Here is a 19,440-nt window from a genome sequence, read left to right as displayed (position 1 = left end):
TGGTGTATATGTGCCACATTTTCTTAATCCAGTCTATCATTGATGCACATCTGGGTTGGTTCCACATCTTTGCTATTGTGAATAGTGCCACAATAAACATACATATGCATGTGTCTTTATAGCAGCATGATTTATAATCCTTTGGGTATATACCCAGTAATGGGATGGCTGGGTCAAATGGTATTTCTAGTTCTAGATCCTTGAGGAATCGCCACACTGCCTTCCACAATGGTTGAACTAGTTTAATATTTATTTTTAAAATCTATTAATTTTTTGGAATGTATTTTGTGCTAGGTACAATGTTCATATGGCTATATATATTACCTCATTCACTTTTCACAGCAAGCCCATCAGATGAGAGTTATTAGATCCTATTTCATATATAAGAAAGCTAGTATTAGAGAGATTAAACAACTCCTCCCAAGGTCTTACAGCTGGTAAGTGGCAAAGCTAACATTTGAATACAGTCTCTTTGACAATAAAGTTTAGATTCTTAAACTCTATTCTATACTATGCATAGTAGTAAGCACCTTAAACTCAACATGTCCAAAATAGAACTCACCATTTTCCCCTTCTCCAAATATGCTCTTTCCTAAGTGTTCCCTGGTTCAGGAAATAACAGCACCAAATGTATAGCCAATGGTCCCTAAATGTGAACATCTTTTTTCCTCCTTTCCCCTTCTGTTATCTTCCATCTCCAATCAGTCACTTTCTAATTACAGGAGATATAGCTAAACATTCTAAATACTTTACATATTAGTTTGTTCCTCTGTTCCATTATATTAGTCAGGGTTGTCCATAAAATAGAACCAATAGGATGTATATATACATAAATATATTTATGATAAGCAATTGGCTCATGTGATTATGGAGGCTGGTAAGTCCCAAGATCTGCAAAGTTAATCAGCAAGCTGGAGATCCAGGAGAGCCAAAGGTATAATTTTAGACTGAATTCAAAGGCCTGAGAATCAGGAGAGCCAATAGTGTAGTTCCAGTCCAAAGGCTGGTAGGCTGGAGATCAGATCCAGAAGAGCTGATGTTTCAGTTTAAGTCCAAGGGCAGGGAAAAGTTAATGTTCCAGTTCAAAGATAGTCAGGCAGGAGGAATTCTCTCTTACCCCAGGGTGAGTCAATCTTTTTGCTTCATTCAACTTATTGGATGAGGCCCACCCACACTAGGGAGAGCAACCTACTTTCCTCAGTGTGCCAGTTTAAAAGTGAATCTCATCAAAAACACCCTCCTCTCAGAACAATTTTTGGCCAACAGCTAGGTACCTTATGGCTGCTACTAACATGTCATTAGATCTGTTGCATGATATGATCCAAATGGCAGAGCAGCTTGCATGGCAGCCTGGACCTGTTGCAGAGCCTTCTCTTGTTCTGGGTCCCACTCAAAACTAGCAGCTTTTTGAGTCATCCAGTAAGTGGTCCAGAATAACACACTCAAAGTAGGAACAGATTACCTCCAAAATCCAAAGAGGCCCACCTGTGGTTATTTCTCCAGGTGTTGTATCTCTTTTTTGTTGTAGGAGAAGCCAGATGCAACAACCCATCATTCACTGTGTACAGGATATCACCACCCATACCATGGACCCCTAGAAATTTCACTGAAGTAGAAGTTCCTTGAATTTTTGTCATATTTATTTCCCACTCTCTGACACAAAGATGTTTTATCAATAAGTCTAGAGTAGTTGCTACTTCTTGCTCACCGGGTCCAATCAGCACGTCATCAATAAAATGGACCAGTCTGCTATTTTGTGGAAGAAAAAGGCAATCAAGATCCCTGGAAACTAAATTATAATGTAGGGCTAGAGAGCTGATATACTCCTAAGTTAGGACAGTGAAGGTATATTGCTCACCTTGCCAGCCAAAAGCAAACTGCTCCTGATGGTCTTTACTAACAGGCATGGAGAAATAAGCATTTGCCAGATCTATAGCTGCACTCCAGATACCAGGGGATATGTTAATTTGCTCAAACAATGAAACCACATCTGGTGTAGCAGTTGCAATTGAAGTTGTCACTTGGCTAAGCTCACAAGAATCTACTGTCTTCTTCATCTGTCTTCTTCACAGGTCAAATATGGGAGTTAAATGGAGATGTGGTGGAAATCACCATTCCTGTGTTTTTCAGGTCCCTGATGGTGACACTAATCTCTGCAATTCCTCCATGCAGTATTGCTTTCAGTTTACTACTTTCATAGATGGAGGGAGTTCTATGGCTTCTTCTTGGCCTTTCCCAACATAATAGCCTTCAATCAATAGATCAGGAAACCAATGATTCTGCCAGTTACTGAGAATATCTATTCCAATTATGCATTCTAGAACCAGGGAAATAACCACTGGATATGTTCAGGGACTCACAGAGCCAACTGTGAGATGGACCTTAGCCAAAACTCTATTGATCACTTGAGCTCCATAAGTCCTTACTCGGATTGATGGACCACAGTTACATTCAGAGTCTTCTGGAATTAGTGTTAGTTCAGAGACGGTGTCTAGTAGTCCCCCAAAGCCCTGATTGTTCCCTTCTCTGTAGTGCACAATCACCATGATAAAAGGCCACAGGTCCCTTTGGGGAAGACTGGGAGAAATACTAACGGCATACATTTTTGGAAGTATACTAGGGTCCTTTCTTGAGGTGAGCCAACCTCCCTTTCATTAAAGGAGTTCTGAGTCTGTAAAGTAGATCAAGTCTGGGAATTGATTGAGAGGTCATGATTCTGTTTTTATGATGCAGGTTAGACTTTTGTTCCCTTAACCTAGAACTTTTCTGCTTATACAGATCAGGTTAGAATTCAGTAGGCTTCCTATCTATTCATGTCTAGGAACACAGGATCAGATAGCCAACACCATAGGTCTGCACTACTAAGACTATTCTTATTGCTTACTTGATTCTACTGTCCATTATGGTAACCATACCCACCTTGCCTTTGGCAGTTGAGTATCTTCACTTGGTTCCTGCCACCCTGGGGCCCAATTACTCCCATTGCATTTAAGTTTCCCAATTCAGTGACTGCAGGTGCCACTGTAAAGTCTAGCCCAGAGGGAAGAGCAATCACAGAGCTCTTTAAGGATGCCAGGGTACCCTTCACAAACTCACTTCTCATAGTCATGGTAAAACGTGTGTCTTTTGGACCCTCCCAGGATGGGTGAGTCGATCTTAAATGGCAAGTCCACTCTAACATAATTTCTCTGAACCTCTAAAACCCTTCCTCTACATTAATCGAGCATTTCTAACTAATTCACTGTGAGCTATCTTTTGGTTCCTTTTTCAGTCATTCAACTAAACAAGCTATGAGAGCCCTTTCTAACTCCCCAAGCTGCAGCATTAAATGCAAAAATCTCTGCTTAGGCCAGCTGCAGTGGCTCACACCTGCAATCCCAACACTTTCCGAGTCTGAAGTGGGTGGATCGCTTGAGCGCAGGAGTTCGTGACCAGCCTGGGCAACATGGCAAAACCCTGTCTCTACAAAAAATACAAAAATTAGTCAAATGTGGTAACAAATGCCTGTATTTCCAGCTACTTGGGAGGCTGAAGAGGGAGGATTGATTGAGCCTCAAGAGGTCAAGGCTGCAGTGAGCTGTGATCTGTTGCATGGGCAACAGAACAAGACCCTGTCTCCAAAAGTAAATAAATAAAATAATCTCTGTTTAGTAAGTCCATGTCAATAAACTCAGCCTGATCCAACTTTATTTTCCTTCCACCATCATCCCCTGCCCTTAATATCCATCCCTATACATGTTCTCCAGATTTCTGTCTGTATAAATTTAAAAACTCAAATAGTTCTTTTAGAATATATATATGGAGTATATTCCTGAGGACCCAAAGGAGTAAAATTTGCTCACATTTGAGAAGCATAAACCTACAATGATGATGATGGTAATGAAAAATATTTATTAATTTTATAAATAGGTAACAACTAATTAGGCATTTTGCTATTTTCTACCATGTTCTAAGTACTTTACATGTAACTTATTTAATCATCATAGTAACTCAATTGGGTAGTTTAATTTTTATCCCATTCAACAAATGAAGCATAAAGAGCCTAAGTAACTTGCCCAAGGTCGTATAGGATGTGAGCCCATGCAGTCTGGCTCTAGGGCCTGAACTCTCAATCACTGTGTCTTGCCCCTGCCAACTACTCTAGCTCATCCCTTGTTGCTCTCCTCCTTGCTCCTAATCTCTTAGCCACTCTCAACTAAAGACTGTTCTCCAACATAATAGAGCCTCTTATGGCTCCCCACTTTTATTTATGTGCCCTATCAAGAGAATGTGTCCCCTCACTCCTCCAAAATCAGCCAGATGCACTACTACCACTTTTACAAGTCTCACTCCAAGCACTTTCTTTTGTGGAGCCTTACTTAATCATTCTTTCCTCCCCAACTTCCCTAACAAGAATTAGAAGCTCCTTGGCTGTCTCACAGCTCTTTTTTGGCTCTTGAAGGGCTTTTATTCCATTTGCACCATCATAGTAATTATTTTTTATGTTACTTTGCATCAAGGGCAAGGAGAAGGCCTCACATGTCTCTGTATCTGCCATGACTTGGGGATATAGCAGACATTCAATAAATGTTTATTAACTCAATGTATGAAGAAGAAAAATAAATAAACATAAGAAAAAATTCAGCTTTACTATTTCAACAAATCACCAATATCAAATAGATAAAGGATTTTAATGATAATATCCAGTGTTGGTGAGACTATAGGAAAATAAGCACTTCAGAACACAATTTCCCATTCAATACCTAATTCCCTCAATCCCATTTCAGCTTTTTTCCATTTCTTATTCTTGGATAACACTATAGATTAAATCTCTTTCTCAGGTGCTCATTTTCTATAATCTATTTTATTGTTGAAATTTCAAGATTGATTAGCATACTATATTTTAAGTTACTTTTGGTTTGCTAATGACATTTTTTTTTACCATAGACTTTTTACAGATGATTTTATAGCAGTTGGAGTGGTGTGGAGGTAAGGGTAACATTACTATACTGCAGGGCAGAAAATTGATAACTATCAGACAGTCTGATGTTAAGTCTCTCACCTCTTTTCCCAAAAGGGGTATCTCCTTGGCCTGTTTTCCTTATTAAGCTACTCCTCCCTTCCCTCCTTCAGCCATGAACTTGGCACTCCTTCTCTTCTTTTATCTCCACACATCCTCAACTCCTCTATCCAGGGCTATACCCAGAAATTTAAAATTTCTCCCTCTTATTAAGCAAAACAATTCACTACTCTCTGCACCTCAGAGTCTGCCCCATCTTGGCCATGTCCTGGGGACTTCTTAAAAGAACTCCACCAAAATGTTCCACCAAATGGATTAAAATTGTTTTAAATGTCACATGATCTGACCATATTAACGAGACTTAAAACACTTACGTCACGGGATCTGTTCTTTCTGGAGGTGGTGCAGGATTCATAAACATGGATGGTTCAGTAATTTTCTGAAGAGGTTTTAACTGAAAAAAATGTAAGTGTATTTTAGCACTGCTTAGTTACAATTAAAACTCACTAATTGTAATGCCATACCATATTAATACCATAATGCTATGAATAACCCAGGACTATGAAACAGGCCTTAAATGAGACATGTAAGGAAATAAGGAATTAAGAGAGGAAAGAAAAAATTAACATTTATTGAGTACTAAATATTGGCCAAGCATTTTATTATACTTTTAATCTTATTTAACCATCTCAATAAACCTATATGGTAAGTAACTAAGCATATTCTACAGATGATACTGAAGATCAGTAATTTGTTCAAGGCTACACAATAGGCAAAAGTCAGGACTTGAATGTAGCTTTATCTGTCCCCAGTGTAGTGCCCTGTTTACAGTATCACGACAGGTTAAGTAGGGGACCATATCACTGAAAAGTTCATAGATATAAAATCAAGTTTTTATTTTGAACTTTTATTATATATCCCATTTTTTTCCGTACAATTCCTTTGTTCCTGGTTTTTAGTAGATTCCACCTACATAAAATAATACTTGCCCAGTTTTATCTGAAAAGAATACCTCTCCTTAAAAATGACTATTACTACATATTATACTTATGTTCAGACACAAAACCTACCTCTGGAGTTGGTGCTCATATGCTATAACTGTCACAAAAAGAGTAAACAATTAGGGGTCCCTATAAGGCCTAATTATGATAAGAAATTTTAAAATAACAGAAGAAAAGTAAAATTCAAAGCAGAGAAGGGAAAAAAAGCTTGTTCCTTGTGGCTTTCATCTGTATATTACTTCTGATTCAAAATGTATTAAACATCATTATAATATAGGCAAAATTTTAAAACATATTACAGAGATTTCTCAGTTAACATAGTGGTAGACTTGTTTAATAAGGCTGATGTCTTCACTCTCAATTCCTAATTTAAAAGACCCAAAACTTTAAAAGGAAAACTGAAAGTGAAAATGATATGCAAATAAAGGTCATTTCCCCTACACAACAGCAGCATTAACAGGACTGCATTTTTGAATACCACAAAACTGATGACACCTAGGAATATTAAGAGTTCTTTCAATATTTGATGACAGTATATATTCGTACAACTTTTCTGGAACAATTCCTTGAAAAGGTCATTGTTTTGGACAAGAATTTCCTTTCTAGGAATCTGGCCTAAGGACATAATGAAAGAAAAGGATATAGGTTAGTGCATAAAAGTATCTGTGGCAATGTGGACCTATGGTAGTGAATTTAAAGGAGGAAGTCAAAACTAGGAAGATATCTTCTTTGGGTTTATTACTCTCTTGATGAATCAAGGAGAGTTCAAATAACATTAGATGTTGAAATAACTGTGGCGGAAAGGACCATATGAGTACAAAATATTATCTGAATTAGATCAATTACTCCGTTTTGTTTTCCCAGAGCAGGATCTCACTGTGTTGCCCAGGCTGACTCATGTGATCCTCCTGCTTCAGCCTCCAGCGTAGCTAGGATTATAGGTGTGAGCCATCAGGCCAGGTAATTACTCAACTTTTAATAACTATTTTTAGATGCAGAAATCTACACTGATTTCTTGAATATTGGTGCCTTAAATTACATCAATATGTATGTGTACACACAAATAAAAGCAAGTTTTATTTTATTTTTTTGGGACAGAGTCTCACTCTATCGCCCAGGCTGGAGTGCTGTGGTACGATCTCTGCTCACTACAACTCCCGCCTCCCAGGTTCAAGCGATTCTCCTGCTCCAGTCTCCCGAGTAGCTGGGATTACAGGTGCCTGCCACCATGCCCAGCTAATTTTCGTATTTTTAGTAGAGATGGGGTTTTGCCGTGTTGGAAAGGCTGGTCTCGAACTGCCAGCCTCAGGTGATTCGCCCAGCTCGGCCTCCCAAAGTGTTGGGATTATGGGTGTGAGCCACCACGCCTAGCCTAAAATCAAGTTTTATAATAAAGACAAGTCAAATAAAATATCATTGCTTTAAAATGTATAAACAAATCATAGTAAAGTCTCATCTTTCTTTAGGCTGAAGAAAAGCTCACATACCCCAAGATCGGGAGGTAAAGAAGCATCTTTTAAAAATATTTATTTTAAATAATTGATCAAACTAAAATAGAGCCTCAGAAGAGGGTGATTTGACTGAAGAGTTACAACAGAATAATCTTTTAAAAGCGGGGAACTAACCTGATGTGAAAATCCATAACCAAAGTTTCCATAGGAGAACATAAATTCCACCTCCAGCCTGCAGACAAACTAAACATGTGGTAAATTTTATTGTTTGATCAGGATGATATTTTAATGGAGAAATGACAAAAAGTGATATTTTTGCTTTACAAATCTGTAAGTTAGAAAAGCCAAAGTATGAATCTCCTGACTTTTATAAAAGCATTTACACAAGGAACTCCTACAGAAGAATTTATTGAGTTCCTAAAATGTTAAAACTTTTTACGTTAAAGTTAAGTAGTAGTATACAATTAAAATATGGAAAATATCAACTTCTAATTGTTACTAGGATTACACTGAGACACTGACATACATATATATACATGCAGATTCATACATGTATATGAATAAATATACATTCATGCATGTATACTTTTAAATATTTACTAACACTCCTTTTACCTCCAGTCCCAGTTTCAGATAAAATTTTGATTTAGACAAGTGATTTCACTTCTCTGAAACCCAGGTTGCTTATATGTGAAATAAAGGAGGGCATGAGAGGTAATAAAGTCAAGTGTCCATCATTCTGTTTTTTACGTTCCTGGCCCCTGTTTTGGCCATTGGCAGCAAAAGTCTCTCTGAATAGAAAGATCAATTAATCTAACTACTAATTTTAAGCACTTAAAGAGAAATTAAATTAAGAACTGTAAATAACTCTTTAGAAACTCCCCAGAGAGAAAAATAATACTTCCTCAATTTAGCAAGTGAGGCTCCTGAGGCTATGCAGCCAAGGCAGCAGCCAGAGGCATTCTACTCTCTTACCCAATGATTTCTAATTTTATCACCATTTAGCAAAAAAACAAAAAAAAAAAAAAAGAAGAAGAAGAGGAGGAGGAAGAGGAGATTTTTGTTAGTAAATATTGTACTTCCTAACTTCCTATTTCATACATTTCTACTATTTCAAACAGTGACTGGTACAGTAACTAAAAGAATAAAAAACATGTAGGCTACAAATAATATCAGAGTAAAGTTACATGAAATGTTAAGAAAATATTACATGCACATAAAACTTAAGAAGTTTCAGGAAAGTCCTTACTACGTTTCTATGCAACACTTGGACTTCTTCAATGAAGCACCCTTTCTAGAAAAAAAAAATAAAAAATTTTAAATATAGAATTACTCATGTATTTCCCTGTATATTACCTAAACCAAGGGTCCCCAACCCCTAGACCATGGACTGGTACTGGCCCATGGCCCATTAGGAACTGGGCTGCACAGCAGGAAATGAGTGGTGGGCAAGCGAGCAAAGCTTCATCTGCATTTATAGCCACTTCCCATCACTCACATTACTGCCTGAGCTTCACCTCCTGCCAGATCAGTGGGGGCATTAGATTCTCACAGGAGCACGAACCCAATTGTGAACTGTGCATGCGAGGGATCTAGGTTGTGAGCTCCTTATGAGAATCTAATGCCTGATGATCTGTCATTGCCTCCCATCATCCCCAGATGGGACTGTCTAGTTGCAGGAAACCAAGCTCAGGGCTCCCACTGATTCTACGTTCTGGTGAGTTAGTTGTATAATTATTTCACTATATATTACAATGTAATAATAATAGAAATAAAGTGCACAATAAATGTAATGCACTTGAACCATCTCGACCCACCCTCCCCACTCTGGTCTGTGGAAAAATTTGCTTTCACAAAAATCATCCCTGATGCCAAAAGGTTGGGGACCAGTGATCTAAACCACAAATCAGGTAATAATTTTTCAAATGCACATATGAACCTAATAGCCAAAGTACAAACATAAGGAATGTTCAAAAGAAGAAAATAAAAATTCCAAGTTCAAATAACAGAAATAAATGTATTTATATTATGTTGTAGACAAAAATGTTCTGCTAAGTTACAGTTCCCCTTTTGAAAGTCTTAAAGGAATTGCCATGCCTACATTGTTTTTGAGGCTGTATCGAGCATCCTTAACATAACTAACTCCATCTTAGAAAAAGACTCCATTTTATATTTCATAGGGCACTTTGCCAATAAGGATAAGATGTTTCGTTTAATGCACAAATAAAAAAATAAAGACTACGTTCAATCAGATAAGGACAGAAACAAGCACACTCTTCCACTATCTGTTTTCAGCAGAGGACTCTGACTATAAAAGATTAGGCTTTCAGCAGCTCGAAACAGCCATCTTAACTGACACCATCTTACAGCCACTTGTGATAAGAACTTGACTTCTGCCACTGAAGGTTCTGCAACCTCAGACTCCTCCTTGCAAGACTGATGGACTGCCCAGCCCAGACCAGGGCTCCTTTTGTCTTCTTTGCTCCCCATAGGCCAGTTCGTTAACCTTTTCTCCTATTTCTTTTTCCTCTTGATATTAAATGTTACTTTGTTGTGGAATGTAATGTTTACATATTAAGTGTACTATTAGGTATGTTTGCAATATGGACTGACTTGTGGAGTGGCCTGAGCCTGTGTGCCCATGGCATGCCAAGTGAACGGGAGGTACTAAGGAGAACTGGCTCCTTGGGAACTCCATGTAGCTTGCGGCTTTCGTGATTGAAATAGCATTAATAAAAGCCTGACATTGTAGAAAGACACAAACATGCATGGGCCTGGTTACCTCTAACCTTGCATCCTCCTGAGAGATGGGTTACTTAAACATAATTTTACATGATAAGCTGACTCCTGATAGGACTGAGTACTTCTCTCATCTCTCAGGGATGGCTGGATCTTTCAAACCACGTTAATCTTTGGTATCCTTGCTCAATATCTAGTCATCTCTGCTGTTATGAATAGGTCCACAATTTTTCAGAAACTTTTTGAGTGCCAAAATGACACCAGAAGTAAAAAATTCCATACCTGGCCTATGTGACAAGTCACAATCAATATACAATGAAGACTTTGTTTCATGCACAAAATTATTTAAAATATTATATAAAATTACCACTAGGCCATGTGTATAATATGTATATGAAACATAAATGAACTTCATGTTTAGAATTGGGTCTCATCCCCAAGCTATCTCATTATGTGTATGCAAATATTCCAAAAAAAAAAAAAATTAGAAGTCCAAAATGCCTCTGGTCCCAAGCTTTTTCAGATAAGTGATATTTAACCCGTACAGACATTCTGGAAAATACTATGGGTGTTCCTCAAAAAATTAAAAATATCATTACTATATGATCCAGCAATCCCACTTCTGAGTATACATTTAAAGGGACTGAAATCAGTATGTCAAAGAGATATCTGCACTCATGTCAGCATGATAGCCAAGGTACGGAAGCAACCTAGTGTCCATCACCAAATGAACAGATGAATATGTGGTGTATATACCTACATGCAATGGAATACTATGCAGCTTTAAAATAAAAAGAAATTCTGTCATTTGTGACATGGATGAAACTGGAGAATTTTATGCTAAGCGAGATAAGCCAGGCACAGAAAGACAAACACTGTATGATCTCACTTATCTGTGGAATCTAAAAAAGTCAATCTCATAGAAACAGTAGAAAGGTGGTTACCAGAGGCTGGGGAGTAGGGGTAGGAATGGAGAAAGGGAAGATGTGTATAAAGTTAGATTGGAGGAGCAGGTTCTAGTGATCTACTACTGCACTGCCTGGTTAATGATAACATATTGTATATTTCAAAATTGCTGAATAAAATAGATTTTCCTCATCCTCATTATAAAAAAAGATAAGTTGGTGAGGTGATGGAAATATTAATTGGTTTGATTGAATCTTTTTCAGTATATACATAGATCAAAACATCACATTGTACCCCATAAATATATGTAGTATTTGTCAATTAAAAATAAATAATCAGCTAAAAAATTAATTTATGGGCAAACAGAGGAATATATCCATATGGAATTTTATACAGCAGCAAAAAATTAACACTAGCTAAGTGTATTAATATTAGAAACATACTATATTTAGAAATATAAAGTAATATTTCTACAATCATATGTAAGTAGTAAAGCTATGAAAAAATAAGGGAATAATAAATACAAAGTTTTGGATAATCATTTTTTCTTGAGGGAGAGGGAGGAGACAGAAGATGGCATCAAGCAGCAACATAAAGACTTGAACTCTATGTTTATTGTAATAAAACAGAGAAAATGCAAAAATCTTGCATTATAAAAGTCCTTTAGACCTCATCTTCTCCCTATGCTATATGCTATGGTTGTCATATGCATTACCTCTCCAAACATTATAAACCGCACAGATCAGGTTATAATTTTTATTTTAAATAGTCACACAAATTTTAAAGAAAGTTATAAGAAAACAATAGCCTTTCCTCTAGCACCTCCATTCTGCTGTTGACCCCATTCCACAAATTTTTAATTTCAGATATTTTACTTCTCAGTTCCAGAATACGCATTTGGGTCTTTTTATATTTTCTATTTTTCTGTTTATGTTTATAAGAAAGAATTGGAAAGAAACTCTGAACAATGAAACATTATATTAGAATTGTGGAATGATGGGTGATTTTCAAATTTTAAAAAATTTACCTTTGTATTTTACAATATTAGCATATTATTGATCTTATAAAAATAAATATTGAAAAGTTTGCATATATGCTTCTAGTCTAAGTATCTAAGTTTCTACATTTTCTTCAACAAAAATTAACTAATAAGTAATGTCACATTTTTTGATGCCTAAATTGCCATAGTCAAAGGAACTTTAGTCATTTCCAAAGATCTTCTCCCAAAATATTTTTGAGACTCTCTGGTTGCTTATACTTACGCATTACTCCATATGTTTATCTCCTTCTTCATCTCTTTCTATGTATTAGAAATTTATCTGATTTTCCCCAAGTTCTTATCATGAAAATTTTCAAACACACAAACCACTCAAAAGACTCCAATAAATACGCTCCATGGAGGATTAAAGAAATTCAAATATTTGTTTAACAACTGTTAAAATTGTTTAACAGTGTGCCATTTTTAAAAATCTCTGTGTGTGTATGGATATATGTTTGCTGATCTATTTATAAGTTGCAATCATCATTACTCTTCACTCCCAATGTTAAAACTTTACCTTGGATACTACAAAAATAAGAATATTCATACATATATATCTACAATATCAGTATTACACCCAAGAAAATTAACAATTCTAGAATTTTTTCTAATATTCAGTAAATATTTATTAGATTTTCCTAATTGTCCCAAGAATGTCTTTTATTTATGTTTATGCTTTTTTTTTGAGACAGGGTCTCACTCTGTTGCCCAGGCTGGGGTGCAGTGGTGCAATCATGGCTCACTGCAGCCTCTATCTCACTGGGCTTAGGTGATTCTCCTGCCTCAGCCCCGCATGTAGCTGGAATTACAGGCAGGCGTCACCATGCCTGGCTAATTTTTTGTGGGTGTTTTTTTGTGGGTTTTGCTTTGTGGGTTTTGGGGGTTTTTTTGTTTGTTTGTTTGTTTGTTTGTTTGTTTGTTTTAGAGAAGGTGTTTCACCATGTTCCCCAGGCTGGTCTCAAACTCCTGGGCTCAAGCAATCCACCTCCCTCAGCCTCCCAAAGTCCTGGAATCACAGGTGTGAACCACCATGCCTGGCTCCCAAGAGAGTCTTTTATAACTTTTTCAAATCTGTATTCAGTCAAATTGGTTGTATCTCTTTAAATCTAGAACAGTTTCTTCCATCTTTGGTGCATTTTGTTTTTTTAATGATCACAGCTATTTAAAGAATCTACACTGGTATGTCCCATTTCTGTACTTATCTTAAGGTATTAACTTTTTCCCTACTTACTAAATTCCCGTAAACTTGAAGTTAGTTCTACACTCAGCTTGATTAGATTTGGGTTAAACTTTTTTTTTTTTTTTTTTTTTTTTTTTGAGGGAGGGTCTTGCTCTGTCACCCAGGCTGGAGTGCAGTAGCACGATCATAGCTCACTGCAGTCTTGAACTCCTGGGCCCAATCGATCCTTCTGCCTCAACCTCCCAAGTCACTTGGACTATAGGCACATGCCACCACACCTGGCTAATGCTATGTGTGTAGAGACAGGGTCTTGCTATGTTGCCAGGCTGGTCTCCAACTCCTGGCCTCAACAACTCTCCCACTTTAGTCTCCCAAAGTGTTGGGATTACAGGCCTGAGCCACCGCAGCCAGCCAGGTTAAACATTTCTGATGACGATAAGTCACAGATAATGTTGTGTACTTTACATTGTATCACTAAAGGAAGTACATGATGCTGAGTTATCCACAATTCATTATGCTAAATTCGAGCTCTTGGTTAAAGTGGCAACTACCACATCTCTCTATTGTAGAGGAACATTTCCCCTGCACTGTTACTATGGTGCCATGCAAATATCTTGCTTCCCAATAACCTTTTACCTAACGGTTTTTAGTGCCATTGCTAAATATTGACTGAATTAATCATTACTCATTATAAAGAGTTGCAAAAACAATAATTTGTAATTCTTTCATTACTTCTACGTTCATAAACTGGTATTCTTTTGTTTTAAAATTTTCTTTTCTTCCTATGCCACCTCTTTTCTTTTTTGAAGATTACCACGGAGTCACGAATTTTCCTTTATTCAGAATGTTGTAATTATCTATGTTCAAGTTATTCTGAAGTTGGCCAATAGGAGTCCCTGCAATCTGGCTGTTGACATAACCCCATTAGTCTTTGAAGACTTCCTTGCTGTATGCAACAAAAAATATTCCTGAAAATACTTTAGGTTGTTTATACTTATTCACTAATCAATAAGGTCTTGACTCTGAGTTCAACACAACCACAAAATGAGCTGCTGGAAAGTGAAAAGGACTCCTAGAAAGGAGAAAACAAGAGGGAAGCAACCACAAAATCTGTATATAAACTCTGCCCAAATTTTTGGCTAACTAAAAGACACATGCACAAGGAAGTCTGTAAGCAGCCCAGCTAAGGATGAAAGAACTAAACCAAAATTTGTGTTGCCAACTAAGAGACAGAGTTTGCGGCTTCAGTCATGTCTTAAGACATTTCAGAAACATAATAAAACTTGTTAACTCTATTTAGCCATTCTACAATGTATACATATCTCAAAACATCATTCTGTACATGATAAATATATGCAACTTTTATTTGCAAATTTAAATAGCCAGGCACGGTGGCTCAGGCCTGTAATTCCAACACTTTGGGGGACTGAGGCGGGCAGATTATTTGAGCTCAGGAGTACGAGACCAGCCTGGGAAACATAGCAAAACCCTGTCTCTACTAAAACTACAATGAGTAGTCAGGTGCAGTGGCATGTACCTGTAGTCCCAAATAGTGGGGAGGCTGAGGCAGGAGAATCCCTTGAGCCAGGGAGGAGGAGGCTGCAGTGGGCCAAGAAATTTTATTTTCCAGAAAGTTAGTTAGTGATACAACCTAAAAGTCTAAGTGTGGGTTTTTTGGTTACTTAATTTCATATATATATATTCTGGAAAATATTTTCTTTTTGCGATGGAGTATTGCTCTTGTTGCCCAGGCTGGAGTGCAATGCACGATCTCGGCTCAGCGCAACCTCCGCCTCCCAGGTTCAAGCAATTCTCCTGCCTCAGCCTCCCAAGTAGCTGGGATTACAGGCATGCGCCACCACGCCCAGCTAATTTTGTATTTTTAGTAGAGATGCGGTTTCTCCATGTTGGTCAGGCTAACCTTGAACTCCCGACCTCAGTTGATCTGTCCACCTCAGCCTCCCAAAGTGCTGGGATTACAGGCTGGAAAATAAATGTTTAAAAACATTATGCTATTATAAGCCAACTCTTTTAAAAAATATATAGCCAAAGGGAGATTTTATTTCTTAAGCACACGAATTTGAAGGCAGATGATAAACAAAAAAAGTCCGTCAAGTATAATAAATCACAACAACAAACTGGACAACCAACTGGCAACATGATACCAAGGTGAAAAAAATCATTTATACATACCTGAATTACTTCATAAAGATGTACCTCAACACTCCCTAACAAGAAGGCACGTTTTTCTCTATTGTCATATTGTATGAGTTCCAACAAAATATTATTCCGCTCATCATCATAACGTCTGGGAACCTCAATATCAGAATATATAAGAAAAGCAGCATTAAATTTGAGCCTAAATATTTCTGAACACATACATCCAATACACTATTACATTATTTGCATACCTAGTGATTCGTTTTTGTATGTCATTAGCTTTGTAACTTTCAACCTCACAGTCACACATATACTAATATCAACAAAATGAAGATCTTGCTTATATCTAACGGCAATTATCGTCTTTTGGAAACACTCATTGCCTACATTCTCTTTTTAACTCTACGCAAAAGTTCACCCTCAATATTCTATTGAAATTACACTATCAAAGATAATCAACTACCCAATACGAAATCCAAATAATCCAGATAATCCAAATACAGGTTATAAAAATATCCAACACTAAAAAATATCTAATATCCTTTTCAGTCTCTGTTCTTGAACTTTTTGATAACATATATACTATTGCCTGAACTTGAAACTCTCTCCCAACCCTGAGCTCTGGAGCACAGTACCATTATTATGTAACCTTTAATATCTGTACACTCTCTTGCTAATTAGAAAAAAAGTCATGCCTCCCCACTCCTAAGAATCCAGGTGCCTTCCTACAGTGTCTCTCCTGATGGTTGACATCAGAGCCTATATCAGCCTTCTTAAAGTCATGTTCGTGACTGTCTTCCCCTGAGAAATGAGAAAAAAGGGATCTGCAAGCCCTCAGCAGACTAGTTAACAGGGCAGGCTCTGTTTTTCCACAATTTAGCATTCGGATTATCAGAAACGGAAAACTACAAATGCTCAATAAAATATTTAAAATACCATTTTAAAAGCAAAACAGGGTTAATAAAATGGTGAGACGTACTCATATGAAACTCCAAGTACTGGCAGACAGAGAAGTAAACTAGACCCTGAAGTTACATTTGCCCTAAGGCACTTCCCAATTAGGTGACCTAAAACTGCAGTTTGTATGGTCTTGAAAGGCAAATAAGAGAGAAGACAAGACAGGATACATTTAACAGACAGTCCTTGCCCAACCGTCCTCCCAGAAAGCTGAGAACCCAAAGGGCCATTGGCTTCGGTGAATGGAGAACCCCTTCTCCCATCATGTATCTATAGAAGGCTGCAAGGAAAGTTGTATTGCTGAGTAGAACAGAGTGCGGGGGGTCCCTAATAAGCTATAAACAAAAACCGGTTCAGTGAAATTGCAGCCTAAAGTCACAGGCACTGAATCTTATAAAAAATTTCGAGCCAGACACGTAAATTGGTTTACATGGTAAACTTTATATTATGTATATTCTGTCATAACATAAACAAATAAACAGGTCAACTTAAATTTTAAAAAATATCTCAAGTGGAATTTAGTTTAAAACTGTCCCAAACTGGTAGTGGACTCGGTTGCCTTAGAAGAAACAAATCTTTCGTAGAGCTACTGCTTCATCCTAGACCTCAAAGAAGTTCCACAAATAATTTTCCAAGGAAAATGAGCAATTAACAGTCAAAATAACTCAGTCAGCATGGAAACAAAGTGCCACAAATGACAATAGCAAAATAGACCCCAAAAAACTTTAAATATTGGAATTTTAATGAGCTATGTTTACTATGTTTAAAGGAACAAAACAAAGCTGAAAATATACTCCTGGCACAGGAAACTAAAAATGATTTAACAAACCTAAACAAGGAACAACTTGTAGAAATGAAAACTAAAACAATTGAATAAAAACACTGTATCAACTTAACCACAAATCTGATGCAGCTCTGGAGAATTAATGAACCAGAATTAAGGAATCCCAGCACTTTGGGAGGCCAAGGCAGGTGAATTGCTCCAGCCCAGGAATTTGATACTAGCCTTGGCAACATGGCAAAATCCCGTCTCTCCAAAAAAATATGAAAAGTAGCCAAGCATAGTAGTGCACGTCTTTAGTCCCAGTTACTCAGGAGGCTGAGATAGGAGGATCACTTGAGCTCAGAAGGTTGAGGCTTCAGTGAGCCGTGATGGTGCCACTGCCCTCCAGTGTGGGTGACAGAGACCCTGTCTCAATAAAACTAATAATAATAAAATAAAATAAAGATCACAAGAATTACGTAGAATGCAAGGCAGAGAGACAAAGTGATGAAAAATATTTTTTATAGGTTAAAAGATATGGAAGATAGTGTAAGAATACCTAACATAAGTTAACCAGAGTCCAAGGAAAGGAAATAAAGGATTAAGAAAATGGAGCAGAGAGTCACTATTTTAAGAAATATTAGCTAGCCGGGCATGGTGGCTCATGCCTGTAATCCCAGTACTTTGGGAGGTCGAGGTGGGTGAATCACGAGGTCAGGAATTTGAGACCAGTCTGACCAACATGATGAAACCTTGTATCTACTAAAAAGACAAAAATTAGCTGGGCGTGGTGTCACGCACCTGTAATCCCAGCTACTCAGGAAGCTGAGGCAAGAGAATCGCTTGAACCTGGGAGGTGGAGGTTGCAGTGAGCCGAGATTGTGCCACTGCACTCCAGCCTGGGTGACAGAGTGAGACTCTGTCTGAAAGAAAGAAGGAAGGAAGGAAGGAAGGAAGGAAGGAAGGAAGGAAGGAAGGAAGGAAAGAAAGATTAACTAATAATTTTTCATAACTAATGAACATCAACAATCCAGGTCAAGCAGCCAATAAATCCGAACATAATATACAGAAACCCAAATACAGACACATCAGAGTGAAATTAGAAGAAAAATATTTATAACACACACACAGAGAGGAAGATACATTATTTTCAAAGGTGACAGACTGACAAGTGACTTCTCTTCAACAAATATGGATGCTAAGAGATAGTGAAATGATACTTCAGAAAATAACTGCAAATTTACAATTCTATACTCAATAAAATTTTCATTCAAAAATGAGAATGGCATAAAGACCTTCAAACTAACAAAACAGAAAACCAAACACCACATGTTCTCACTCATAAGTGGGAGTCGAAAAATGAGAACACATGGACACAGGGAGGGGAACATCACACAGGGAGGGGCCTATCAAGGGGTGGGGGGATAAGGGAGGGATAGCATTAGGAGAGATACCTAATGTAGGTGACGGTATGATGGGTGCAGCAAACTACCATGGCACGTGTATACCTATGTAACAAACCTGCACATTCTACACATGTATCCCAGGACTTAAAGTATTTAAAAAAAAAAAAAAATCTCTACAGAAAAAAAAAAAAAAAAAAAAAAAAAACACCAGGCAAACAAAATAATTACATCACCAATTAACTCTCATAGGAAAAATAATTTTAAATAAATAGTTATGACAGAAGGTAACTGACCCCAGGAGGATGATCTGAGCTGTAAGAAAAGTTAAAGTGGCAAACATGTAGGTAAACCAAACAAATATAGACTATATTAAATAAATACAAATTACAACTCAGGGGAATTAAAAATACAAAAAAAAAAAGAGACAATAATAACATATTAGTTGAGGGCAATAAATGGAATTAAAGTTTCTAAGATCCTTGCTCTTCCCAGGAGAAGGATGAAGGATGAGGGTATTGTTAAACATCAGATTTGATAAGCATACAAAATTTCTATGATAGCCATTTTTTAAAAGAGTAGTGCATAATCTCCAAAACAAGAAAGAAGAAAAATGGAATGAAATTGTAAAATACAGTTGACCCTTGAACGACATGGTTTGAGCTGCATGAGTCCACTTATACATGGTTTTTTTATATAAAAGTTAGACCCAGTGTGCCTGCCTCTCCTTCTACCTCCTCCACTACTTCCTCCTCTCCCACCTTTGAGAGAGCAAGACCAACCTCTCTTCTTTCTCAGCCTGCTCAATGTGAAAACAAGAATGAAGACCTTTATGAGTTAAT

General features: G+C 37.3%; 1 protein-coding gene across 1 annotated transcript in view; it reads right to left on the bottom strand.

Moving 5' to 3' along the window:
- The window catches only part of CATSPERT (catsper channel auxiliary subunit tau), a 145,785-nt gene extending 130,091 nt beyond the window's left edge, over positions 1-15,694 (bottom strand). The window contains exons 1-4 of the mRNA XM_017875604.1: positions 15,509-15,694; positions 8,701-8,745; positions 7,626-7,694; positions 5,374-5,453 (exon numbers count right to left, since the gene is read on the bottom strand). Coding sequence (XP_017731093.1) covers positions 5,374-5,453; positions 7,626-7,694; positions 8,701-8,745; positions 15,509-15,694 — 380 coding nt within the window. The remainder of the gene's footprint in view (positions 1-5,373; positions 5,454-7,625; positions 7,695-8,700; positions 8,746-15,508) is intronic.
- Positions 15,695-19,440: the final 3,746 nt, after the last annotated feature.

This window comes from Rhinopithecus bieti, unplaced genomic scaffold, assembly GCF_001698545.2.
Source record: "Rhinopithecus bieti isolate Rb0 unplaced genomic scaffold, ASM169854v2 scaffold_980, whole genome shotgun sequence".
In the NCBI taxonomy this organism is placed as follows: domain Eukaryota; kingdom Metazoa; phylum Chordata; class Mammalia; order Primates; family Cercopithecidae; genus Rhinopithecus; species Rhinopithecus bieti.
Note: the sequence above shows the minus strand (reverse complement) of the source record. Positions and strands in the feature narration are given on the sequence as shown.